Source organism: Fukomys damarensis, unplaced genomic scaffold (assembly GCF_012274545.1).
Source record: "Fukomys damarensis isolate Sample0158 unplaced genomic scaffold, DMR_v1.0_HiC HiC_scaffold_23, whole genome shotgun sequence".
Lineage (NCBI taxonomy): Eukaryota > Metazoa > Chordata > Mammalia > Rodentia > Bathyergidae > Fukomys > Fukomys damarensis.
Genome location: NW_022900935.1, coordinates 50,902,425 through 50,929,948, shown reverse-complemented (window position 1 = coordinate 50,929,948; position 27,524 = coordinate 50,902,425). Strand labels below are relative to the sequence as shown.

General features: G+C 41.2%; 1 protein-coding gene and 1 long non-coding RNA gene across 6 annotated transcripts in view; one reads left to right on the top strand and one right to left on the bottom strand.

Annotated features, from left to right (window-relative positions):
- Positions 1 to 13,847, top strand: part of Pitpnc1 (phosphatidylinositol transfer protein cytoplasmic 1) — a 229,247-nt gene extending 215,400 nt beyond the window's left edge. For 4 of the 5 annotated variants that reach the window (XM_033767534.1, XM_033767533.1, XM_010616793.3 and 1 more), the window contains exon 9: positions 9,005 to 13,847. In XM_033767534.1, coding sequence (XP_033623425.1) covers positions 9,005 to 9,321 — 317 coding nt within the window. In that variant the 3' untranslated portion in view covers positions 9,322 to 13,847. Of the gene's footprint in view, positions 1 to 4,254; positions 4,374 to 9,004 lie in introns of all 5 variants that reach the window. The other variant, XM_033767535.1, reaches the window with a different exon arrangement.
- Positions 1 to 27,524, bottom strand: part of LOC104857089 — a 78,049-nt gene that overhangs the window by 5,223 nt on the left and 45,302 nt on the right. The window lies entirely within an intron of this gene.

The window sequence follows — 27,524 nt, the reverse complement described above, 5'->3', positions numbered from 1 at the left end:
AAAAAAAAAAAAAAAAAAAAAAGATGAGGAGAAAATGTTTGCAGTATATATAGTTAAAAGATATCTACAACATATCAAGAAGTCCTTTAAATTGGAAATCTAGTGCCTCAACACAAAAGTTTTTTTAATGAATAGGTAAATCATAGAAAAAAATACAAATGACCAATAAGCTCAGGACTAGTTAGAAGGAATATAAAGAAAACAATAAGATATTACATTTATCTGATAGCAAAAATTTTAGAGACCAGTAATACCCAGTTCTGGGTATAAAATTATGATGTAAAAATATGATATTAAAATGATAGGTACAAATAAATATGCCACAACTATTCTACTTCTAAAAATGTATTCTTAAGAAATACTTGTCCTCACTGGGCATGATGGTGCACACCTGTAATCCCAGCATTCAGGAGGCTGAGGCAGGAGGATCACCACAAGTTTGAGGCCAGTCTAGGCTACATAGTGAGTTCAAGGCCAGCCTGAATGAAAAGAAAAGAAGAAGGAAAAGGAAAAAAAAAAAGAAATACATGTGCTCATGAATATAGGTGCAAAGCAACTTTGTGTGGTGGTGTTTATAAAAGTTAAAAATTAGTTTCAGTGTATATGTCCATTAACAGGGCTATGGTAAAGGGAATGGTGATGCACCCATACTATGAACATTGTGTGCAACAGTTACAAAGAACAAAGTAGGTCTGTATATATTGTTTTGGAAATATGTGCATTGGGCCGGGGATTTAGCTTAGTGGTTCTGGCGCCTTCCTCACAAGCACAAGGGCCTGAGTTCGATCCCCTGTACCAAAAAGAAGAAAAGAAAAGAAATACGTACAATTTCCATTAGTAGAAAAAAAGTAAGTCAAATCTACTTGCAATATGGCACAATAACAACAATGGGATACTACATATGTAGGAAGGAATTTTGCCTCCGTGAAGTGCAGTGAGGAGGGAGTTGATATTCCTAGAATACTTTCCGCACTGGTTCTATCAGTGAACCTTATCAGAAGCACTGGTTCCGACACTCCCAGGTATCTCCAGGGTCACTTGTTTACTTAAGAAGCTTTGCCTGACAAGATCTTACTGAAGAAAAGCAAGTTGTGACCTTTCAAAATCTGTAAGTTGCTATGATCATTTACCGATTAACTTGCAAAATAACTGACGTAGGATTCCTTTCGTAAGAGTTTGTTTGATACACTGCGGCAAGCAAATAGACCTAAACCTAAGTTGTTAGAAGTCACACTGATCATTGAACATCTGTCGGTAATGAAGATAGATCACCTCATCTGGCATTGGTCATATGTAACAGAATTTTCTAAAAAAGTGATTCATATATAGATTTTTGAGGTGTTATATGTTGCAAAAGCAAGACACAGTAGCCAGGCGTGGTGGCGCATGCCTGTAATCCCAGCACTCAGGAGGCTGAGGCAGGAGGATCTCTGTGAGTTTGAGACCAGCCTGGGCTACATAGTGAGTTCCAGTTCAGTCTCAACTACATAGTGAGACCCTGTCTCAAAAAACCAAAAAAAAAAAAGACAGTGCATTTCACCAGATAAACAGGAATATTTTCACTTGGTCAGGAGTGCTCTAAATTACAAGGGTATCTTGAAAATGTTTGCCTCATGTCCATACACATTTATGATATGTGGGGATATTTCAGAATTTAGACAAAAAATGTTTTTCAGCACCATCAGGGACCATAATCATCTGTTACAGAGCTACTCTACTAAAAATGTTCATGGTGTGTGTGTGTGTGTGTGTGTGTGTGTGTGTGTGTAATTTTGAGGATCAAACCCAGGGCCTTGCAAATACAAGGCCAGTATTCAACTGCTGAGCTATACACTCAGCCCCAATGCTGAAATTTTATTTCTTAACTTTTCATGTAAAAAAAAAAGGAATTATGCTTCCAGAGTGACCAGAAATTCTAGAAAAGTGTATCTTCCCCTTACCAATTTCTAGTTGATGATATTCCTATTCTAGTGACTCAAAAGAATAGATTTTAAATGTCTTTTTTTACACAAATATTGCATTTGTGATATAAAAAATTTATGAAAGATAAATACACAAAACGGAAAGGAAATTAAAATATCTGCAATTTTAACTTCTCAAAATGATCACTGGTAAAATTTGAAATATATGCTTTCAGCTTTTTAAAATGTAGGTGATGATTTTCTGTCTAAAATCACATATGTGCAAGTTTTGCCTTCTGTTTTTTATTTGACAATATATCAGTTTAGTAGTTTTAGTAGCACTAAATATTCTACTTCATTTTTAATGTCTGCACAGTGCTATCAGTTCTTTGAGTTGTTTTCAATTTTTCATTATTATGAACAAGGCAGTAATGAACATCTTTGCTGTTAAACCCTTTTGCACGTCCATAAAATTGATATATCTTTGAAATCCCATAGTCATACCATTTAAGCCCCTCTGTTAACATTGAGCTAATTAAAGATAAAGACCGATTTCTGGTGGGACTCACTAGAGAGATGAAACTAAAACTCTTTTGCTTTTATTTTCTAAATTAAGTGTCTGATACTATAACTATAGAGAAACGTCTGTAAATTTTAAACTTCTAGCTAAAAGTGATATCTTAGTATTCATTCCAGGTACGTTTGTGTTTAAAGAAATTTTATGATCAGCCATTGAAATTAAAATGAGTATATTGAAGAATGTGTTGCTGTTGTTAAGTAAGATGTTTGTTCTACTCATAAGGCAGCATCCCTTTTATTGCTTTTCGGTTTCCTTGGTTTTCTAACAGAAAAGCATGCTCTTTGCTTGGCCAGACTGATGCTTAGCATTCTTGATACTTACATTGCTGATAGACAGATTGTTGACGGATGATTCCAGGGTGGGAGGGGGATCCTCAGCTAAATAAAACAGCCTGGATCTGGCTTCAGAGCCGTCTTGACCCCAGACCACACTGAGTTCAGTCCTTAGCTCTGGCACGCCTGCCCTTTGGAAATGAGGAAGCCCTCACGTGACACACAGATGGCTATAAAAAGACTTAAGACCACACGATGCAACAAATCCTCAAGGAAGACTCCCCGCTGTGAACACCCAGTGCAAATCCTTCACAAAGCCAGTTAGTTAGTGGTGGGGTGGTAGGTAAAGCAATTGGTGAGCAAACCTTTACCAGTGGTAAAGAGGCGTATAGTTAAAACCCTGTGGAGACAGCAATAGAGGAATGCCCATCTGGGAAAACTGCTGCAAAAAAATGTTGCAAAATAACCAAGGAGTGGGTCAGAGGGCTGGGAATAAAATGAAGACAGCATTAAAGTGAGACTAATTACCAGTTTTTGTATTTCACATACCGAAGATGGATGAGTTGTGTTTAAGCTTTTTATCAGTTGAATTACGATAGGATCTCTCAACCTTGGCACTACTGACATTTTGGATCAGATCCTGCTTCCCTGGGGGCTGGGTCCTGTAGGTTGCGGAATGTTCCGCAGCATCTCTGGCCCCTACCCACCAGACAGAGGCCAGCAGAACCCTCTCTGCAGTTATAACAACCAAAAATGGCCAAAGAGAAATCGGCCCCTGTTGAGAACCACTGGATTAAGAGATCATTATCCTGAATTACTGAAAAATTGCAGACTGGGGCCCCAAATCCTGTCGTGTGCCATTTTATTTATAGATCAGTGTGGGTGGGAGTAGTGCCAGCCATCTTCAAGCTGTTAGACTAGACTTGAAGTTCAGTGGAGACCTGTACTCTCTGACATCACATATTCTGCAAAAATCCATCCCTATGTGAGAATTGCACCGGATCTCATTTATACCAGTGAACGTCATGGTTCCGCTTTCTACATCCTGTCTCCTGTAGTAGCAATGAAAGTGTCCGTTCTGTCATTGAATGCATTCATTTAAAGAATCTCTGAACGTATCTGAAAAGGTGTGTAAAGGTAAGTATTAAACGAAACAAACCTGACCCTTCCCAAAGGGATCTTCTAACCAAGCTTTAGGAGATCTCAGGCTACGCACTGCCCACACGCTAATTCTTTCTACCACTGAGATCACTTTACGAATGACCCCTAAATAATTAATTGCCACTCTTCTGTGTTCTGAGTCTCTTTTGACTTAAATTCCTCGCCCTCACTCCCCTTTGGCTGTTTTAGCTAACTTTATGACTCACTCTTCATAAAGTTAGTCAGTGCCCTGCTTTTTTAAACCTCCTTGGCTACTGCTAAGCTACCATCTTTCCCTAAAGTCTCCCCGTGAAAGTTTGCGTTTAATAACAGAAGTTGCCAACATCTTAACCTCTTTCAGATATGACAATGGATGATGTTCGGGAATACGAGAAAAACATGCATGAACAAACCAACATAAAAGTTTGCAATCAGCATTCCTCCACTGTGGATGACATAGCGAGCCATGCCCAAACAAGTGTATGTAGAATTTTTAAAACATGTTGCCCACCCTGTACAAAAGAAACACGGAAACTGATCTTTGAAATATGCAAACACTCCCTCCCCAGCCTTCTCCAAAAACATCATCTCCCAGAAGCTGTTGGTGAAGACGCTGAGCTGCATTCAAAGTGGGCAGCATCACCTCTCTTGTCTAGATATTTCTATTCTTTAAAACTGCTTGATGTGGGGGTTTTCATGGGTCATAATGCTGAGAACGTGGAAAGTGGAAACATTTTTTGGTACTAGTAAAATGGCCTGCACAAACCATAAAAGAGCACAGTAGTGAAAATGGGTATCGTATGTAAACTAGAAAAACATGTCAGTAACTTTTCAAAACATAAAGTTAACACTCACTTATTCATTCAGAGGAGGGCTTCCGGCTCATCTGCTATTTTAAGTTTCTTTATATGTGCTTTGAAATGTTTTCTAGGGTTCTGTGGAGCTGTTTTACCCAATCAGTTCTTTTTTCTTAGGGTAATCTCGATAGTGTGGCAGTCTGTGCACACACACACGCTGAGCAGGCAAGGGTTGATGAGCTGGGGAGGTGGTTGGGCTACGGGGTGGATCTGGCCTGGGACTTAGCAAAAGCCTCAGACCCTCCAGTGGTTTAGTCACACAATGGAAACTGAGAGCTGACTGTGCAGCTCATGCCAACATTTTAAATATACTAACCTCACTGGGTGTGGTGGTGCACATCTGTGATCCCAGCAGTCTGGGAAGACCAAAGTAGGAAGATTGCAGGTTTGAGCCCAGCCTGGGCAACTTAGTGACTTTATGAGCACCTGTCTCAAAATTAAAAACAAAAAAACCAAAGGGCTGGGGATGTAGCTCAAGTGCAAACGCCCTGGGTTCAATCCCCAGTAACATTAAACAAACAAACTTTCATTCATGCTAATGAAGAGGAAATATAGTTAGTTAACAAATGAAAAATGCAAATCACCAAATCTTATATACCTTCAGCCAGAGCTGTGATCACTTTGGGTTCCAGCTTGAGTTCTCAAGTCTGTGAACCCAGACCCCAGAATAATGCATATTAGGGCTGGGTGTGGTGACACACACCTGTAATCCCAGCGCTCAGGAGGCTGAGGCAGGAGGATTGCTGTGAGTTTGAGTCTAGCCTGGGCTACACAGTAAGTTCCAGGTCAGTCTCAACTACATAGTGAGACCCTGTCTCAAAACAAAACAAAACAAAACAAAGGATAATATTTATTAGGCTTTTGTCAGAATCAAGAATGTGGTTATAGAAAACTGAAAGGGACTGGTATTGTGAAGACCTGGCTGCACGTGGGGAAGTTTTAGTTGTGTTTCTAGAGCATGTCTTGGAATGCACCCTGCAAGGCTCATGCTCTGTCCTTGGATGCAGGTGACTGCCTGAGTGGCCCCAGCTCCTGCCTACCAGGGTTGTGTGCCAGGATTGGCTCTTCAGGAAACTGCTGGGGCCAGACCTTCCAGAAGGGTTTCCTTTCTGCACAATCTATTGTGATGAGACTGCCCCTCCTCTCTCCCTGTTCTAAACATAGAAGTGTTCCTTAAGCAAACTGTTCTTGAATTTCCATCACTTTCAGTTACCTTTTCTTTTAAGAATGTTAGACACCAGTTTCCCCCTCCACTGCTTTGGAAAGCTGCTCACTATAAATATGACGAAGGAAGCCACCAGGAAGGAGAAAAGGCCGCACGTCAAAGGGCACTGAGCCTGGTGCTTTTCTCATTCTCAGTTCTTAAAGTCCACAGCTTTAAGGACCTTTGCTTTGGCTTTCAGTTTTTATTACTATTTTCTATTATTATTAAATCAGTTTACTGCGTCGAAGGAGATGCCCTAGAATGCTTGTCCCCCGCCCCCCTCTGGAAAGCTCATGCATTCTCTGGCTGCAAGTCATAGTTGTTCCCATGACTTCAGCACAAGAAATGTTTACCCTCTGAAAAGTTAAGCGGCACAGTTACTTTGGATGCTTGCAACAGTTCCCTTATTCTTTGGATTTCACAAAATTGGGGATCATTTATTTTTCCAGTCTTCTGCAATAATGAAAAACACAAGAGGCTGCTGTGTCTCACAAAAATTGCATAGGTGCTAAGTGAAATTTAAGTCATCAACCTAGGCAGGAATAAATCAGATCGAAAGCATGCAAAAGTAATATCCATGAACACAGCAATGCGGAAATAACAGTCTCATTTTCAGTTGAGGTGTTTCAAAGCCTTTGTAAGGGAACGTCCAAAAGACCCCAGAAGGGAATGGAAAATTAAAATTCTGTGCTTTTGATTGTTTCTGCCCCCTGCTGGATGCAGGGAGCACAGCAACATATTCAGCCACTTTAGAAAGATTTTATTATACAAAAACATATCGTGTGTTTATTATACAAAAAATACATGAAAAAATGATAGTTCTTCACTAAAACTTTTCTAAAAGTCTTGACTTGACTTCAAAGTAAATGTATCTTTTAAAATTTTTGATCTTTGCCAAACTTGGTGGCACACACCTGTAATCCCAGAACTCTGAAGGCTGAGGCAGAATTGCCACTTGTGAGTTCAAGGCCAGCTGGGCTACATAGTGATTTCAAGGCCAGCCTGGATGATAGAGCCAGACCCGGTGTCAAAAGAAAAACAAAAACAAAACACACACACAGATAAATGCATTAATTAAATAAAATTTGATCTCATTTCTTAGCTTAATAGTCCTAGTATTTTCTAAAAGTAGTAAGTTTATATATACATATTTTCTTGATATGGTCTGTATTTTGCGTTGTGTCAACATAGTTGCAATTTTTTAATTCCTTTTGGTAGGGGGGCTTTTACCCTTCAGGACATTTAGTGATTATTCACAAGGACATCCTGTTAAGGATTTTATTTTATTTAAAAAAAAAATGATTCTAGCCGGGCATGGAGGCACACGCTTGTAATCTCAGCCCTCGGAAGGCTGAGGCAGGAGGATCGCTGTGAGTTTGAGACCAGCCTGGGCTACACAGTGAGTTTGCTCCAGGTCAGTCTCAACTACATAGTGAGACCCTGTCTCAAAAAAACAAAAAAAAAGATTCTGGAGCCAGGAATGTAGCTCACTGGCACCACACCTCCATGGCAAGCCCAAGGTCCAGAGTTCAATTCCCAATACCCCAAAAAAAGTTTCTGATTCGCTCAATGTTATGAAATCTAATGATTGATACTATATCATGAATGTTCATTCCGTCCTTAATATTTCTAAAGGGGCTGGGTTGTTCCATGGTAATTTAGCCCATGTATCAATTCAGAAAGTTTCAATTACTAAGGACATGGCAAAAGACAAGAAAGAGTAAAAAATGGGATTCTGGAGGCCAAAAGAGATGTGGGAAAACCATGGGTAGCAGAGTTCAAGTTTTACTCAAAGACAAGCCCTAGGCCTTCACTCCGCTTACTGTTTTTGTTGTTGTTGTTGTTGTTGTTGTTTTTTGGCGGGGGAGGTTACCAGAGATTGAACTCAGCCTCTGAGCTAAATTGCTAGCCCAACTCCGCTTATTCTAATAAGCCAGTTGCCTGGTTTTCTCTGCTCCCAGTAAGTAAAGGTGGCAAAGGATACTAGGAACAGCCACAGTGACAGTAATTAAGAATAACAATGATAATACGGTTTCTGAGAATTAGGAGGTAGCAAGCCCTAGACTTTGGGAAGGAAATCATAACTAGATTCTTGTCCTGTGATGGGGATATTTTCAATATATTATGTGCTAGAGGTAGTTAAGTATATATGATTAACCAAATATACTAGGGAAAGACTTACAGTTTGAAAATGTTTTTACTCTCTCACTTGACATTTTATATATTTGGAAAACTTACATCATCTGGCAATGCCTGTTAAAAGGCATTACTGATTTATTTGTTGAGTTCTACATAATGTTTTTTTCTCTTGAAAAATTCTCACTCATTAAATGATCTTCTCTTCATTTTCTATTCGTTTTCTTTTGAGTTGTCTTGAGAAGTGGTTTTATTTTCTCAGCTTTGGGATAATTATCAGAGTATATGGGTTGTTATGTTTTTAAGTCTGAATTTAGAAATAGCATCTAAATAATTTCAGGATGAATGTACTGTCAGGAAACCGGTAACAACAGAATCTCGGAATGCCAAAAGTAATTTATTGAATAGGAAGGTAGGATGTTAAAAAATGCTGATGATTTACCTGAATTTATCTTACAAAGCTAGCATTTGTGATTTAAAGTCAGAAATAATATGTAAATATTGACCGTTCCAGAGCCATGGATTGCTTTAATTACCTTCTCTTTATGAAAGAGATGACCAGGTCTAATAACAGTTCCAAAAAAATAAATAAATAAATAAATGATTACAGTTCCATATACCTCACACCATGCCAACAACAACAACACACAAACACACATACTCCCCAGGTCTAGTTGTACACTCTCCTCTTTAAATCTTTATTTGGAATCCTTAAAATACTCAATGAAGAGCATTTTTTGGAAAGTCTTGGGTGGGTATTCTGTCTTCAGGAGCATGCCTCAGTAGGAAGGAATTACTAAATGTCCCCTTCATTTCAAGGTCCCCGTAGTTTCTTTAAAAACGAATGCACCGGCAGATCCGTTTGGATCTCTCCTAAATAACTGCTCACTCTTCCCTCTGTTTTCCCTTTGAAGACATGACAATGGATGAAGTCCGGGAATTCGAACGAGCCACTCAGGAAGCCACCAACAAGAAGATCGGCGTTTTCCCACCTGCGATTTCGATCTCCAGCATACCCCTGCTGCCTTCCTCAGTGCGCAGCGCCCCGTCCAGCGTTCCGTCCACTCCCCTGTCCACAGACGCCCCGGAATTTCTCTCTGTTCCCAAAGACCGGCCCCGGAAAAAGTCTGCTCCAGAAACTCTCACCCTTCCAGACCCTGAGAAAAAAGCCACCTTGAATTTACCTGGGATGCACTCTTCCGATAAGCCATGTGGGTCCAAATCGGAGTAACTCCATAGGAATATCTCCTGGGGTTTTGTATTTTCATTCTGGGTTTTGGTTTTGGTTTTTTGTTTGTTCGTGTGTGTGTTTTAAGGAATCTTCTGGAATAGGAAAAGACTGCCTTGTCACTCAGACGTGTTCCTTTGACCTCCGAGTGTGCATGTGGTTAAGTAATTTCTCAAATAATACGAATCCCTAAGTGTGCCACACGGTGTCATCATAGATGTAAGATGTAAGACTTGCAAAAACAGAAGGAATCTTCTATAGCCACCACTGTCAGCCAGAGAGAGAGCCTCGCTCTTTGGCATTTGTCGAGATTGGCGTGGACTTCAAGGGTAAATATATAGAAGTTTACACCATTTTCTTGCCAGGTGTGGTAAAATAGTGAAGGCACTTTCCTCCCATCAAACCTGAAATTCTCAAAAATATTCTCAGGCATCACATAACTAATTGTTAAATTTTGAACTGTTGACCACCAATACTTGAATACCAGTAGTTACTGAGATTCCTATTTTGGTTAGTCTGACTCAGGATTTGGGGCCTAATTAACTATTTAAATTTTTGAAAATTTTAATTATCAACCCATGAAGGCTCCAAGTGCAATTAATAATAACTTATTTGTACCTTTCACAGAATTTAATAAAGATTCCACTTGTATCTGTCTTTTAATAGCTTTCCCCTTTGTGCCCTTGTGGCCTCAAGAAATCTTCAAGAATTACATGGGTGAATGTGGCCATAGCTGATTTATTTAGAGTGGCTAAGTTTAGGAACCAAGAGGCCCAGGTGAGACAAACATCTCTTTCTCTACAGGTATACCAACAAACCTTGACTTGCCTGCTTCTGTCATCCTTTAAGATTTCTCAGAATTTGCAATTAACTGAATAGAATTCACTGACTATTTGCCCATTTGAAGAAGTTCAAGGGTAGAGGAAGCCAACTGGACTTTTAACGCCATCAGAATATCTGGCGTGTGAATTATGAGAAACAGAATTGTCTCCGATTCCCTCCTGATTTTACTCTTAGTGACATCCAGACTTCCCTGGGGTGGATTGCCTACCCCAGATCTTAGAAAAGACTGCCATTCTCTTGCTTCTTCCTTGAAATCCAAATAGTTGTAGCTCAGTAGCAGAGCATTTGTCCAGCATGTTTAAGGCCCTGGGTTCAATCCCCAGCATTGCACACAAAGAAAAGAAAGAGAGAGGGAGGAAAGAATATTGAGAATAATGTGTAAATCAAATAAATACTGCCAAGTGGAGGAAGAGAATGAGAATTTCTGACTCCTGTTTGGGGGGGGGGGTGTTAAATAACAAATGTCCCTCTGTCTTGCTTTCATTTCTGCAAGATTAGAATCAAGGTTGACAGAAGGTAAGATCTTTTATCAAAGTGACAGAGAAGAGAGCTCTCCTTTGGTCTAAAGAGAGCAGTCTGTCACGATTGCACCTCACTGCCTTTAAACCACGAGGGAGAGCAAGCAGAATCTCAACACTGACATTTGTCCTCCCAGAGAGGAGGAGAACAAGATAATCGGGCATCTCTGAGGCCCATGCCCTACCTAGCTCGCCTTTCTGGCCATAACCTCCAACCTCAGGAAATGGACCTTCCCAAAACACAGATTCCAAAGGAAACCAAACGAACCAAGGAGCAGCCTCTCCTACCCTCAGAGCCTCTCCAGCCAGTGGACCCTGCCTGTTCCCCCTTCCCAGTGCTCAGCACTCTGTGTAGTCATTCAGGTCGAAACACTCTTCAAGGTGCAGGCGCTGGCCCTGTGAGCCCAGCACCAAAGTGTTCAAGTGTCTCGATCATTTGTCTATAGATTGACATTTAGCTTAAGAAAAATAGACCCTGTACTCAAAGGAAACCGGTTGCATTTAGCTTAGATCAACCATACACCTAATACTTAAGAATGATAGTATCGTAGTAAGACACCTTCTTTGCATGGTATGGAAGCATGAATTTTGCTTGTGAGGAAACCTAGTCTTTTATCAGCCCCCTTGAACTTCTCAATGGCTCCCTCTCCACGCACCAGTACTTATTGGGAATGTTTGGCTTTAGAAAGCAAAATTCTCCTTGCAGAAAACGTGGATGGTATACGTAATTGCTTACCATTTCCAAGCTGAAATCAGGGTAGGGATGGGATCATTATTTTCACATAGAATAAATTTCTTTTGTGCAGGTTGTCATATCTGGCACCTGGTTTTTCCATGAATACCATTGCTATTTTCCTTTTTCATAAAGTAGTTTTTGCTTTCAAGGTCAACAATCTGATATGTTTTAGAAAGCTAATTTCTGATTTCCTTTTGTGAGTTTTATTTCTTTTATAGCCAGTATAATACCACAGACAGCAATTGCAAAGCTACCCACGATAGTGTGATTCTTAACCAACAAATATGTGCTCTTAAAGTATGTCTAGTTGTTCTGTTTACATGTGGTTCGTGAGCATTACAAGGGGGAGGGGCGTTGCAGGTTTTCCTTTAGTTGCTTTGAATATTTAATCTAGTCATCACAAGGCATAAACGACTTCAATGTATTATAAATCTTAGTTTCCAGCTATCATTTCACTTTCTCCATACGTGAATTTGTTATTGTGGGATACAAGCCTGCAATGAGTGTGTATATATAACATTAATAATTCTTATAAGGATGGAAATTAAATGGTTGCATGATGGAAATTTAAAAGAAAACAAAGCAGAAACTTGAATTTGCTAAGCATGTTTGAGGAAAAATAGAATCCTTAACTCAGTGCCTCTGTCTGCAATGTGGAAACCTTCAGCTTTGTTCACCAAAATTGTATTATACCTGTATATATATAAATATAGTGTAGCAAGTCACACGCCACAAGTTTTAAGTATCTGGTAGCCAAATTAAAATAGATAATCCATAGGCTAATACATACGTCCATCCCTCTTCATCTCTGATGTTAGCAGAAACCATCGAAATGACCATAATAAGCTCCATTACTTTGGGTGGATTTCAAATAGGAAATGTCCCTGTGCTTTTTGTTGGCTGTAGTACAGCATTCTTGTTTTGGCTGTGCTTTTTCTGGGATAAGAAGGTCTCAATATTTCTACTGCGTAAACTTTGTCAGAAATCACCTGTAAAGATCATTTCATTTTGAACTGTAGTAAAATAAAGCAAAGGAAAAGAAGATAACAGCGAAAGAGGCCGTGACATTTTCAGTTGCCACCATTGTAACTGAAGCCTACTAAGTTTACTGGTGACCTAATTTATACAACCTTCTGTTACAGTTTTGCATCTAATGTGGAAAAGTAGTCTTAATTTATGTAGAGATGTGTATTAGCCATGTTCCAGATTGTGAAGATAAGGAGTGTAGTTGAGGCTATGGAATGAAGATACTTAAAAACCCAATAGTGCCCCCCCAAAGTAAAAGTAATTATGTGGTTTTATTTTAAGGCACTGTAATAAACAGTGAACTAAGAGAATAGACTCTGACACATCTTGATGAATCATTTTTCAGTGCAAGTTTCAGGGTGAATGTGTTTATTTGTATTTCTAAATTCTACTTGCTTTCTAGACTGGGGATACAGCTCAGTGGTAGAGGGCTTGCCTCGCGTGTGGCCTGGGTTTGATCCTCAGCAAAGCAAAATGAAAAATGATTCTACTTTCTTTAGTATGCCACCATGGCTCAGAGACAACAAAGTAATGTTACTGGCTGGCCTAGGTCCACAGGAATTTTATTTTTGAGAGGGCCCAGAGTATGCTTGACTCCACATAAAGTGTGTAATGAGATAATCCAATGGAGAACTGTCTAAGCGATTTTAGTACTTCTGATCATTTGGCTCAATAGGCCAGGTGACAATCTGCCATCTGAGCCATGTTAAAATTGAGGGGGAAAAATCCTGTCCAATGACTGTAACTGTAATTGATCGTAAATAAACTACTTGCTACTGTTCATTCCTGCCGAAGTGTCACACGGTACCACTGTTGGCATGCTGAGGCAAAACGTGTTGGCTCTTCCCTGTTCTACTTTCAAAACAATCTGTTAGCGTTTGAAATGTAAGTGTTTAAGCTTTGTAGGAGTTAGTGCAATAAGAATGTGACCACGTTGAGAATTTCTCCGATGCCGTTATTAATTGTCCGGCTGTTAGGACGTTAACCGGCGCTTTAGAATTTTGCTTTCAGCTAAAGTCCTGCCTGTTGATTGCCAGTCTCTCTTCGGTTTCTCTGTATCTCCAAGAAGACAAGAGGTTCTTTGAATTGATCTTATCCCTATGTCACCGATGGGTAGCTTCGAGTGTAACTTTTAGTGTTTACGTTTGGAGCTGGGATCCTGATTGGTTAAAGTAGTCCAGACACCACTGCCACTGCTGAAGCACCGAGTGTTAGACCGCGCAGTGTTACAGGCGATAGTGGAGCGAGCTGGAGTTGATCCTCACGTACCCCATACTTCTGTGTCATTTTATGGCTGTACTGTCTCGTTCCTCCTCCCCCAGTTATTTATTATTGTTCATAACTTACTTTTTCTTACATTCTGTTGTAAATAAAGTACAAAGCAATCTTCTTTCTAAGTGTAAGTTCCTCTCTCTCCTCAGCCAGTCTCAAGTGAGTGTTGGCCACAATGAGCTTGCAGGTTGATGAGAAGAGGACGAGGAGGAAGGAACAAGCCGGGGGCGGCTACTCAGACCCAGTTGAAGGACCTGCAAACAGGTCACCTGGTCTACTTTCAGCTATGGTTCTCTGAGGGACAGGACCCATGATAGGAAGAGTCTGGGTGCCTGTTCCAATTATCCAGCCAAACAGTACCCAAGATAAATCTATAAATCCACGGAATACACACATAGCCTCATCCATCCATCCAGAGGGCACCTGATTCCCTCTCAAACTCAAGGCCACGCTCCCCAAGAGTCTGTTGGAATGACCCTGGCAGGACACCGTATTCTCTCCAAGGCAGGTTGAGGTATTTTTTAAGGGGAACTAAAAGCACTCTGTATGGTTTCTCCATCGCAAATAGCTCATGTTGTTCACAAAAGGGTGCCCTGGGGACAGGAACAGCAAGGATTTAGTGCCCCTCCGTCATTGGCCTGTGCAGTGCAGTGCTAAAGCCACAGCGCACCCTTTGCTTCACGCTCTTTCTGTTCAATCATAAAACCGTGCAACACCTGATCTTTCGTGGGCTCCGTCACTCAGCTTCCTGTAACGGTGCATGGGCAGGCAGCTTTCTACCCTGAAAAGCTTTCCCAAATCACATGATTTCAATCTCACTGACTACGGCATGTTCGCTTTTGGAGCTCCGGCTTCACCGTTACCACCCCCACGCGGCCTTTTAATTCTCTATCCGGAACACAAATTTCCCACACAGAGCAGCTAGCTGACTTTCAGCCTATCGTCCTGCGTACAGTGGGACAGGGCTTCTTCCTGGGGCTGCACTATATGGGGTTGTTAAATATTTGGGTACTTAGTGTTAAACAGATAGGCATTTGTAACGCCCCCATTTCCTAGTACAGCAATTAAGGCATGGCCTCGTGTGAGAACAACTCACAGACTCCTGAACAGCCACATTCTTTTCTAAAATTTCCTTATTTCCCTACATGCTACTTGGGGTTTCTTTTTCTTTCTTTTCTTCTCCTTCTCCTAACTCCCCCACCTCGGTACTAGGAATTAAACCCAGAGGTTGCCCATGGTACAGAATTGCTCTGCCGCTCAGCTGTGTCCCCTGGAAACTTGGGTTTTCTTGTCACAGCCTCTACACCTTGTTCTCAAGTTCGGGATACATCATGTGTCCTTTCTCCGAGCCCTTACTCTGAAGAAAAAAAAACGCCATTGTCAGCCGGGTGTGGTAGTGCACGGCTGACATCCCAGCACTCGGGAGACTGAGGCAAGAGGATTGCATTGAGTTCAGGGCCAGCGGAGGCTTCATAGTGAGTTAAAGGCCCACCTCGGCTATATAGAGAGACTCTCTGGGGTGGGGGATATATATATATATATATATTTGTCAAACCTAAAGTTTTGATGGCCTCGGAACAGCAGCCTGTGTGTGCCTATAGACATTCATATGAGTGTGCTTCACTCAGTGGGGTGGATCCTGGCAAACCCAGCTTTCAGGTCTGCAGGTTGACGTTCTGCTTAACGTATTGGTCCTGATAATCCATGCCCCCATAAATTCTCCCTCTCCCGTGCTGTGCAAACTAATAAGATATCCCACTCAAATTCAAATATTTCCCTATTTTCCTGCTCTTGGAAAAGTGGGGAACAGGCTAATACTCTGCCTTAATGCTCTTACTTGGTTCCCAGTGTTGAGGGACTAAGCGAAAGTGTAGCCACAGAAGCCTGATATGGCCTCAGGGCCTCCTGAACCCCGACATTCTGTGAACAACATCAATGGGTTGAATAGGCACCTTGACGTTAAGGGATACATAATTCTTTGTTTAACTGTAAGTACCAACTACCTGCACAGAAGGCAGACACGAAAGATGTGTATCTCCTTTAGCTTGATAAAATTTTATTTTTCCAAATGTAAAATTGGTTGGACCTGTTCGTGCATCTTCCCCAACATCTGGGCTTAGAAACTCATTGTTGGGAACTCCCTTACAGTTGAGATTGTCACAAGTAGCCTTTTGGGTGTTTGTTTTGAGACAGGGTGTCACTATGGCTGACCTTGAACTCACGTAGCCCAAGCTGGCCTCGAACTCATGCCAATCCTCCAGCCTCAGCCTCCCGAGTGCAGGGATTATGAGTATGCACCCACAAGTAGCTTTTTGAAACAAGACTAAGTTATTGAGCTTGTCACAAACTTTGCCTTTGGATCACTTCTTTTTGGTCTGGCCCTCTACACCTTCATCCCTTTTTCATTTTGTATTTTGAGACAGGGTCTCACTAAGTCACTTAATTGCCCAGGTGGGCCCCAACTTGTGATCATGCTATATCCAACCCCCAGAGTGTGGGATTACAAGCATGCAGCACCATGCCCACCTTTTCTCTTTCTTAGCTGACTTTCTGGTGTCTTTCTTTTTGCCATCCTTAGGTGGCCTCACCAAGTTAAAAAGGTAGCATTCACTGCGACCATGTGGGACCTTCCCTCAACTTACGGGTGTTTTGACCACTGCCAGTGCAGGGGGTTGAGGCAGCCAGGTCTGGACTTTTGTGAATTTTAAATCTTATTCCCAAATAACTGTCCAGTCCCCAAGGGATTCTCCCTGCAAGACAGTGGCTGTTTACTGTGCTCGTTAAATGCCCTGGAGAATAGCTCCGAGCCTTTAAGCAAATCCAGAGCCCTCCAAAGGTAGCTAGCTGGCTGCCCTGTGTGTAGAATAGGGTTAGCGTCAGTCATCAGTGCTCACAGTGTATCCTGTCTCTTCTCTGAACACCACCTGGAAATTTAGAAAGATTTCTACAAGTCTGACTTTTCCCAATGTCATCTTTGCAGTTTTTTATATCTATGATATAAAGTGATGTCTCACCATCATCACTTACCTTAGAATTTGTTCAGACTGTGACTATAGCTTACTGGGACAACACTTGCCTAGCATGCACAAGGCCCTGGGTTCAACCCTCTGCACATTTAAAAAAAAAATGAATTCACTGTTTCTTCTGGGGAGCATAACTGGTGGGTGCTACAAAATGCCTTGATGATTTTGAATGGTTACAAACACCTTCCCGGGGATGGGGTGTAACTCAGTGGTTGAGCCTTTGCCTAGCATTCAGGAAGCCCTGGGTTCGATCCCAGCACTGAAAAAAAAATAAAATAAACAAACACCTTTGTTTTCGGTACATGGTATGGTTATTGTTTTTCATAGCTGTGTAATATTCTATGTAGTTGAAAATCCATAAACTACTTAAATATTCCTTTATTATTTAGCATTTATGGGTTTTTTTTCTGGATTTTATCATTATGAAGAGTGCTGTTAGGCACCTTTTATATCAACACAGTTTATATCTTTTTAAAATTTATTTGTTTTGAATAAGTTCCCAGAAATGCCAGGGATGCAGCTCAGTGGTGCTGTGCCTGCTTCGCAAGCACAAGGTCCTGAGTTCGATCCCCAGTACCGAAAAGAAATCATTTACTGGGTCAAAGGACATTTTTGTGACTTTGGATACTTATGCCAACATCTCCTCCAAAGAAAATTGTGCCAATTTACCATTCTATTGACAACGTATGAGTGAGAGCTTGTGTCTTTTTAAATAAGTATATGAACTTTTACAGGTTCACCATTCTCAACAGCTTAAGCAGTTGCTAGCATCCAAGGCCCATGTAAGTTTGCTAGTTTAATGTATGAATGGGTCACATACCCTTCCTTGGGGTGTTCATGTGGGAAGGAGAGAGTCAAGGCACAAAGAAGCACCGTGGCTTCTTTAAATGATCAATACTTTTTCCTAAGCTGCAGAAACTGGCTACAAGAGCAACAATAGCCTCACTTGAGCATAAGGAGCTGCATTTAATTGAATAAGCAAACATCAGTTCTAAGTCTTTTTGTTCACACACTTTCAATGTTAACAAACACTGACTATATCTTTACTTGAGGATTTCCTGAAAACCACTGCATAAGACTCTGACTAGTTGGGAAGTTTTGTTAACCAAGACAACATCAGAGTAAAGACTAGAGCCCACAGTTCTTAGGGTTTATGATTCCCTGATTATAGTAGAACCTTGGTAAAGGCAAAGCAGAATTCTTAAGCATCTGTGTCTTTCTGTTTCGCAGCTCTGAGGACCAAACCCAGGGCATGGAACATGCTGGGTAAGCACTCTACCACTGAGGTACACCCTCAAGCCAGAATTCTTCCTCATCCTTCCACTTAACCTTGGAAAGAAGCTGGAACTAGGGTGCATATATGGCCCCCCAGAGAGGAACATAACAGCCTTTATATCCTCCTCTCTTGAGCCATGTGAGCACCATCCCTGAGGAACAGAGAATTCTCCACAAGGAGAGCATTATGGTCATGACTCATACATAGCAAGGACAGGGTACAAATTCTACCCTCATGTTAGTTTGGAATCTGACTTTTTCCAAACTTCCCAAGTCCCCTAGACCTTCATTTTTTATGTGTGTGTCGGTTTATTTGGTTCTTTGTTTTACTTATTTTTTGTTTTGTTCTGTTCTTTATCTGGTTCCAGGGTTTGAACTCAGTTTGAACTCAGCCGTTGGCTGGGGATCTAGCTCAGTGGTTCCGGTGCCTGCTTTGCAAGTGCAAGAACCTGAGTTCGATCCCCAGTACTAAAAAAACAAAACAAAACAAAATAAATCCCCAGCCCTGACCTTCATTTTTAAAATCAAATTAAAGACTTCACTGAGGGAAACAGCTACCTGAATTATTCTTTCTGCTATAACATGATTGTCATAACTCTCAAACACTTCCTATTTATTTACTGCAATGAAACTACACAACAAACTTTACCCCGTCAACCATTTTTACATCTATGACACAATGGCATTAAGCATATTCGCAACATTATACAACTCCCACTGCTGTTTCTAGAATTTTTTTCATTATCCCAAGAATGAAGAATGGGTCTGTACCCATTAAATACATGATATCAAAGAAAAATACTTATCCCATCCTTACTCTCACCCCCAGTAGCCTCCATTCTACTTCCTTTCCCCATCCATTTGCCTATTTCAGGTCCCTTGTATGAGTGGAATTGTATCACACTGGTCCTTCTGTGTTTGGTTTATTTCACTAAGCTTAATGTTTGAAAGATTCACCCCAGTTATTATAGGTATCAAACATTTGAAAGACATTTTATAGGGGGAAATATATGAGCCAATAAATACAGATAAAACCTACTACATGCTGCATTAATAAAGAGAAGTCAGGCAGGGGATTTAGCTCAGTGGTTCCACCGCCTGCCTTGCAAGTGCAAGGACCTGAGTTCAATCCCTCGTACAAAAACAAAACAGGGGGCATTTATTGAATCTGAATGGCAAGTGTGTAAAAATAAGATCCCCATTTGGTGATGGAAACTGGGAGCCACTAAGACAGCAGGTCTGTGCGCAGAGCCACAGTCTGCAAGACGTGAAGAGGATGGTGCTCCCTGGAGCTCCGCTGGTACACAAAGCTCCTGTATTCAGAGTTTATTCTAAAGGCTGCAGATGTAGCTCAGTGACGCCGCGCCTGCCTAACAAGCACAAGGTCCTGAGTTCGATCCAAGGTACCAAAAAAACAGCAACAGTAACAGAGTTTATTCTAAGTGAACCTCTGTTCCTCTCAATGGCAGGAGCTAACTACACACTGTGGCTGTGTTCATCGTCTTTCCTATACTGTCTCAAAACACTTGAGATAAGCAACTGGGATGGAAGGAAGATTTGGTTTTGGTTCGTAGTTTCAGAGGTTTTGGTCCATAGTCATTTGTCCCTGTTCCTTTGGGCCAGTGGGAGCGCTTGGTGGAGGAGGCAGCCAGGGAGCAAAGAGAGAGAGGAAAGGCTGGGGTCCTAATATCTCCTTCAAGGCTACAGCCCCAGTGATCTAACCTCCTCCAGCCAGGCCCCATCTCTCCAAGGTTCCACCACGTCCCAGTAGCACTATAGCCAGGAGACCCGGCCTTTAATAGTCTTTGAGGGATGCTCAAGATCCAAACTATAGCAGATGGAAATTATGCTTAAATGTGCTTACTAGAAACAAGTTTGCAGAGAGTACTTATGAGAAATACAATTTTTGAGCCCTTTTCTAGGATCCCAGAAAGTGACCCAAGGAGCAAGAAAAAGAATGATGTTTCAAGGATACAGTAAAACAGCAGGGTGTGGTAGTATACACCTGTAATCCGGGCCTCTCGGAAGGCTGAGGCATGAGGATCACAAGTTCAAGTTCAGTCTGAACACTTCAGTCAGATCCTATCTCAAAATAAAAAATCAAAAGGACTGAGGATGTAGCTCAGTGGTAGAACACAGGGTTCAATCTTCAATAGTAGGGAGCAGGGAGAGGGGAAAAGGTAAAATTTGTTTCTGCTTGAACTATACACTGTAGATGAAGTCAGACCTGCAAACCCTGTTTCCCTTCCATGCATGCAAGTTGTAGAAATAATTGCTTTACTTCTATAAAGAGAATTAAATGGGAGTGCTTGAACCGTTAAAAAATGGCTAATTTCTGATTACCTGGTGGATCAGGAATATAATATTCAGATTTCCTTGAGCAACATGGCCTGCTATTGTCAGAATAAACAAATATCAAAATCCCCTCATTTTTTCTGATATCTTAGGCCTAGTTCACATGTAAATGGAAAAACTTTTTAGCAGGATAAGATAGCCTCCTCACTTGATGAATGGCTTTTGAGAAAGATCTGGTTGATCTATAGATTTCTAATTAACTAGAAAGGCCAACATTTTGTTAATTGCATTTGCTAAGCAACATCAGTGCCTCAGCTGAAATTCTTCAACGATTCTTTTTTATATGAAATTAAGCCAAATATACCCAGAGAGGCATATGTATATTAAATATGAACCTCTTCAAATTTAGATCTAAATACAAATCAATTACTTTGAGTGTTTTGGGGGTAATATTCTTTCCCTCTCCAGTGCACCTTTATTGACACTTCAGATGAAAACCAAGGAAAAGTTTAAAAAGCAGAATCCCTTAGACTCCTGAGGGGATAAGCTGAGAGACTTTCCTCCTAGAGGCAGCACCAGGAAGCACAACAGAGACCTCTGCTGAAATAAAAATGAAGACAGCCCCAGTTTGTCCAAGAGGGAGCAAAATCTCTCTGGGAGCCTCAGAAAGCCCATGGGGCAAGCCACAATTTCCTCACAGATGTAACTTCTGGATAAAAAATTCTGTCTGTACAAATGTGCTTTGTGAGGGAACCACTATGTAGTCCAAGGTGGCCTTGAACTCAGCATGTGGCCAAAAATTCAAGGCAATCCTCCTGCCTCAGGCTCCCAAGTGCAGGGACTACCACTATACCTGGCTGATTTTTTATTTTATATATGTGTCCCATGCAATTATTCATTATTTACTTGAAATTAAAGGAGACCTGGCATCCTGACTTTTTTTTTCTAAACCACAAAAACCTAGCAAGATCTATAGCCTCTCCTACTCTTTCTTGGCTCATCTCTCATTAGATATCAGTTGTCTTCTGTCTCAAGCATATTCTTCAGGATCTGGAATAGGCACAGTTTCACTATGTAGTCCAGGCTGGCCTATAACTTGCAGCAAATCTCCTGCCTCAACCTCCTGAGTGCTGGAATTACAGGTGTAAAATTCAAATTTAATAGAACATCCTGTATTCTAGTTGGTCACTGTCTTTCTTGTTGTTGGACCGCAATAGCTGGCACAATTTAACAAAGGAAAGGCTTATTTTGGCTTAGTTTGTAGAGGTTTCACAGTCAGCTGGATCCAAGGCAGGGTGGCATGGCAGAGGGGCACAGCAGAGGACAAATTGTTCATGGCAGGAAATTGGGAAGTAGGAAGATATCAAGGGAGGAGGAAGAGATAGACCTTTCTAAGCCACGCCCACAATGACCCACCTCCCCCACCAGGCTTCACCTCCAAATCACAGTCAGCTATAAACTTATCAGTAGACTCATCCACAGATGACTGTCACACCCCTGCAATCCAGTCGCCTGTCAGAAGCTCCACCTAGGAGTACATGAGGCTTGAGGGGGGACATCAAGATATAATCCATACTAGCAGCCCTCCTTGTTGGTCAAGGTAAGAAATTGACTTTGTTCATCCTGAGAACAAAATATTAAAGGTTTATAAGCAGAAAGCAGAATTAATCTGATTAGGAATTTAAATATAAGTCATATAAGTCACAGATTGCAAGGAAGCCTGCTAAGAAGCAAGAAGAACAGAAAGCAATTACCGTGGTGCAAGTAAGAGAAGAGGCTTGGAATAGGGAGGTGACAGTGGAAGAGAGGTGCACAGGTTAACCTTTGTTTAGAAGGGAAAATGTACAGTACTTGGTGATTTGCTGCAATTGTGTTTGAGATGCCTTTCATGTGCTAATGCTGCCCAGCTCTATTTTCACCCACTTGGGCTCTGCCAGGAACTACAGGGTCATAGAGGCTACCGAGTATTTTGCATTTCAAATTTGAAATAGCTGGGTGGCCAGGGATTTGTCTGAGTGGTGCCACTGCCTGCCTTGCTAGCACAAGGACCTGAGTCCGAACCCCAGCACCCCCCAAATAAAACAAATTTAAAATAGCTGGGCATGGTGGTACATGCCTGTAATCCCAGGACTCAGGAGGCTGAGGCAAGAGGACAGCTATGCATGTGTTCAAGGCCAGCCTGAACTACACATGGAGACCTTGTCTCAAAGACAACTCCTTGAGATCCCAGGGAACAGCTGTGTGGACCAGAGTGGCACAGGTGCAGGCAAATCCCAGCCAGGGCTCTGCCCCAACCCCAGAGGCTCAGGCACACCAGCCCAAGCCAAAGGTCTGCCTGGAAAAGATCTGCATAGGCACACAAGCAACAGCCAGAGGCTTGCATCAATACTGTTAATAAGTGTACGGAGACCCTAGCCAGAAGCCTGCTCAGACAACAGGAACTGGGGTGTAGAGCCCTTAGCCAAAGGCCCTCTCAGACAATAGGTACATGTGGGCACCAGCAAGAGGCATGCCTAGATACCATCCCAAGTGTGCACAGGCCCCAGCCAGAATCCCACCCAGACAATAGGTCATTTTAGGGACCCTGAAGGCCACCATGCTGAACCTAGAAATTAGTGTAATGGTGAGCAGCAGAGAAAAGGCTTCTTGGTGGCTTGCTGAGAATTGAAGACCACTGGGGTGAGCAAGAGGTTGCCTCAATAAAGGCACAGCAGGCTACATCAGTTAAAATGAGAAAATACATAAACAAGTCTCAAAACCAGACTTCCAGATCACCTAAGGCAACCCCAAAGGGAAACAAGATGGAACAGTCTGATGTTCAACCACCTGAACTCCCTGAACTGGGAACAAAAGAGACCTGGAAAAAAATGAAATCAGAAATAATTTCTCAGATAACAGCAGAGAATATGCCCATAGTGTAAGACATGATTAAAGATCTAGAGTGGACACAGATTTTTTAAAAATTGAGGAGCTGAGGAACATGATGGAATCCCAACATAGGAAACAAAGGGAATCCATAAAACAGATGCAAACAGATTTCCAGGAGATTAAAAACTTGGTTGAAAGTTAACACAACAGAATGAGCCAATGTGAGGGCAGAATTTCAGGTATAGAAGATAGGATTGCAATTAGTGACCAGGAAAAGAAAAATTTCTTAAGAATAGAAAGGGACCATGAGAAATCAATCCAGCAGCTGCTAGATGATGCAAAGAAGAATAACATAAGGCTGATCAGAGTCAATGAAGAAATGGAAGCATGCAGATGACATAAAAGATGCCTTGAAAGCCCAAGGTCCTGAGCTCAATCCCCAGCACACAAAAAAACTACACATAGGCGTGGTGGCCCAGCCGTCACAACACGAACATTCCTGAGTTGGGGAGTGAGGATTGAGAAAGGAAAGAACACTCAAACCTGAGTGGAGACCAAGAGAAGTCTGATTTATTTCACAGAAACAGCTCCTTTTAAAGGCTTACATCAACAGGAAGCTTTTAAGGGCACACAACAACAGGAAGCACCAAGCAATTGTTTTTATCTTTATGTAAAGACTGGATTTCCTGCCTCTTACAGATAACATCAGATCTTCGGCTAACGAGTTCCTGTTATGGCAGGAAAAACAAGTTTAACAAACAGTGTCCTTGAAACGTAACAAATGCTACATAGATTGTGTCATTGCCTTAATTGTACAGGAAGAAGTTATTTTCCAAATGTCAAACTCCAGTGTGCCATGACTGGGCCCCCACACATAGGCATATAATAGGTAGGATTCCAGAAACTCAACAGAAGAACAAAATTCTACAAGCAGTTAGAGAAAAGAAACAAATCAAATACAAAGGAAAGCCCATCAGAATCACAGCAGACCTCTCAACACAAACCCTCAAGGAAAGAAAAGCTTGGAGTGATATGTTTAAAGCCCTAAAGGAAAACAGCCTCCAACTTGGATTGATGTACCCTGCAAAACTATCTTTCAAAATTGATGGAGAAATGAGATGCTTTCATGACAAAGAACACCCGAGGAACTTCATGAATACCAAACCAGCACTCCAAAATTTTAAACAATATCCTTGGAAAAGACAATAAGGATCACAACCTCAAGAAGCCCAGCAGAATGAATCCATCAGACATGACAAGAAATTAAACACAAAGGGGGAGAATCCAAGAAAAAGAAAACGTCATGACAAGGATACATTAATACATATCAGTTATAACCATCAATATTAATGGTCTCAATTCACCAATCAAAAGAAATAGACTGGCAAAATGGGTCAAAAAGCAAGATCTAACAATATGCCGCATACAAGAAACACACTTAATTCAAAAAGAAACTCATAGACTGAAAGTTAAAGGGTGGAAAACAATACTCCACGTGACAGGAAACTGAAAAAAAGCAGGAGTAGCTATCCTTTTAAAGATCAAGTGTTTCACACCAACACTGATTGAGAGAGACAAAGCAGGAAACTATCTCCTTGTACAGGGAACAATCCAAGAGGAAGAGATGACAATCATAAATATATATGCACCAAACACTAGTGAGCCCAACTATATAAAGCAAATATTAACAGACAAGAATAATCAAATAAGCACTAATATAATAGTAGTAGGAGACTTTAATACCCCACTGTCACAAAGAGTAGATAGATTAACTACACAAAAAATAACAAAATACTAGAACCCAATCAAACTCTTGAACAAATGAGCATAACAGATATTTACAGAACGTTCTACCCCACAAACCAGAATACACATTCTTTTCAGTTGCACACAGGTAATTTTCCAAAATACTCTCTAATAGAACATGTTTAAGTAAGTGCAAAGAAATTGAAGTTATCCCCTGTATATTATCAGATGAAATTAGAGATGAATAGCAAAAGAAACTGTAAGAATTTCATAAACGCGTGGGAATTAAGCAATACACTTCTGAATAACCAATGGGTCACAGAAAAAATTAAGAAATCAGACAGTTCCTACAATTAAATGACAGTGACAATACAACATATCAGAATCTATGGGACACAATGAAAGCAGTCTTCTGAGGGAAACTCATAGCAGTGAATACCCATATTAGGAAAACAGAGCAAGCTCAATCACACAACCTGATGCTGAACCTCAAGCTTCTATAAAAAGAAGAGCAGGACAAACCCAAAGCTCATACAGGGGAGGAAATTATAAAGATCAGAGCAGAAGTCAATTCAATGGAGACTAAGAGAATGATACAAAAAAATCAGTGAAGTCAAGAGTTGGTTCTTTGAAAGAATAAACAAAATTGACAAACTCTTAGCCAACCTTATCAAAAAAGAAAAAGAAAAAAGAAAAGAAAGAAAAGGCACAAATCCATGCAATTAGGAGTTAAAAGGGTGAAATTACAATGGACCCAGCAGAAATCCAGAATATCATCAATACCTACTTCAAGAACCTATACTCCAATAAGATGGAAAATACAGAAGAATGGACAGTTTCCTAAACATGTATGAATTACCAAAGTTGAATGAAGATGACCTAAAAATTCTAAACAACCCAATATCAATCAATAAAATTGAAAACATAATTAAAAACTTACCAACCAAGAAAAGCTCGGGCCCTGATGGCTTCACAGCTGAATTTTACAAAAAATTTAGAATGAAATGCCCACTCCTTACTCTGGTGCAGAGACCCCTGGACAGTCAGGGTCTCCACATGTTGAAGCCTCTCTACCTTCCATTCTCCCCTGTATCTGTGTCCTCCTTGTCCATCAAATTTCAGAGGAAAGGTCTTGACCTCCTGGCACAGCTTGCCTTCCCGATGCACTGAGAGCTCTCTAGGAATAGGAGGAGCCAGATCAGTGTCTTCTGGGCTGCGTGCACAGCTCTAGGCGACTCACTAATATATGGGAGAGGAATGAATGAGTTGGTGCAGCTAGGGCTGGGAGATGAGGGAGAGGAAGTGTCAGTGGTTTTTGCACAGGTCCAATGCCCTGTTCATCTTTTGCTTCACCCTGATCCTTCAGCTCCAGTGAGTAGAAACTACTTCCAACAGGCCCCCAACAGGGTCTCACTATGTAGCCCAGCCTGGCCTCAAACTCAGCAATCCTCCTGCCTCAGCCTCCTGAGTTCTTGGATTACAGGTGTGTGCCACCATGCCCAGCCTCTCACAGGTTTTTCATTCATCTGCTAACATTTATTTTTCCACAGGTCTGAGCGCTGCTCAAAGCTCCTCAAACTGCAGGCTGGATCCCTCATGATAACAAGCTGCCTGAACTGTTCCTAAACTGTCTTGCAGGTACTGTATTCTATGCACCTATCCACAACTCTTCCAACCAGGTGGTCTCCTCCCACATGGCTCCCCTATTACAATGAAATCACAAGGGCTACATCCAAAATAGCTATCATTAAACAAACCAGGTATGGACATGTAGTTCTGCGATAGAGTGGTAGGAAGTGCATGTGCAAGGCCCTGGGTTCAGTCCACAGTACAGAAAAATATATACACACAGGAAGGGAGGGAGGGAGGTAAAGGCAGGGAGGGAGAGAGGGAGAGAGAGGGAGGGGGAGAAAGAAGGAAGGAAGGAAGAAAAAAAGGAGAAAAGAAAAAGAGAGAAAGAAATCCAAGGACTGACAAAGATGTGGAGAAATTGGAAGCCTTGTGCACTACTGTTAAGAATGTAAAATGATACAGTCACTGTGCAAAACAGTATAAAGGTTTCTCAAGAAAAACATAAAATTGCCACATGACCTAGCTATTCCATATCTGGTGATATAACAATCGAAAGGGAGTCTCCAAAATGTATCTGTAAACCCGTGCACTAAAGCATTATTAACAATAGCCAGAAGGTAGTCCCAACCCAAGTGCCCTTGGAAGGACAGATAAACAAAATCTAGTTTATCCATACAGTGGGATATCATTCTGTCTGAAAAAGGAAATTCTGACACATGCTACTGAACAGATGAAACTTGAAGATGTGGTGGGTGAAATAAGGCAGTCAGAAAAGGGCAAACATGTTTCTCCTCATAGGTTTAGAATTGCAAAGGAACTAAATTTATAGAGGAAAAAAAGTGGAATGGTGGTTCCCAGGGCTGAGGGGAAAGGGGACGGAAATAGCTGTTCCGTGTGACAGGACCAATAGGTTCTCTAGACGGATGGTGATGATGGGTGTATAAATAAGCAAATGTACCTAATGCCACCGAATCATACACTCAAAATGGTTAAAACTGTAAACTTCATCATATATATGTAAACTTTATCATA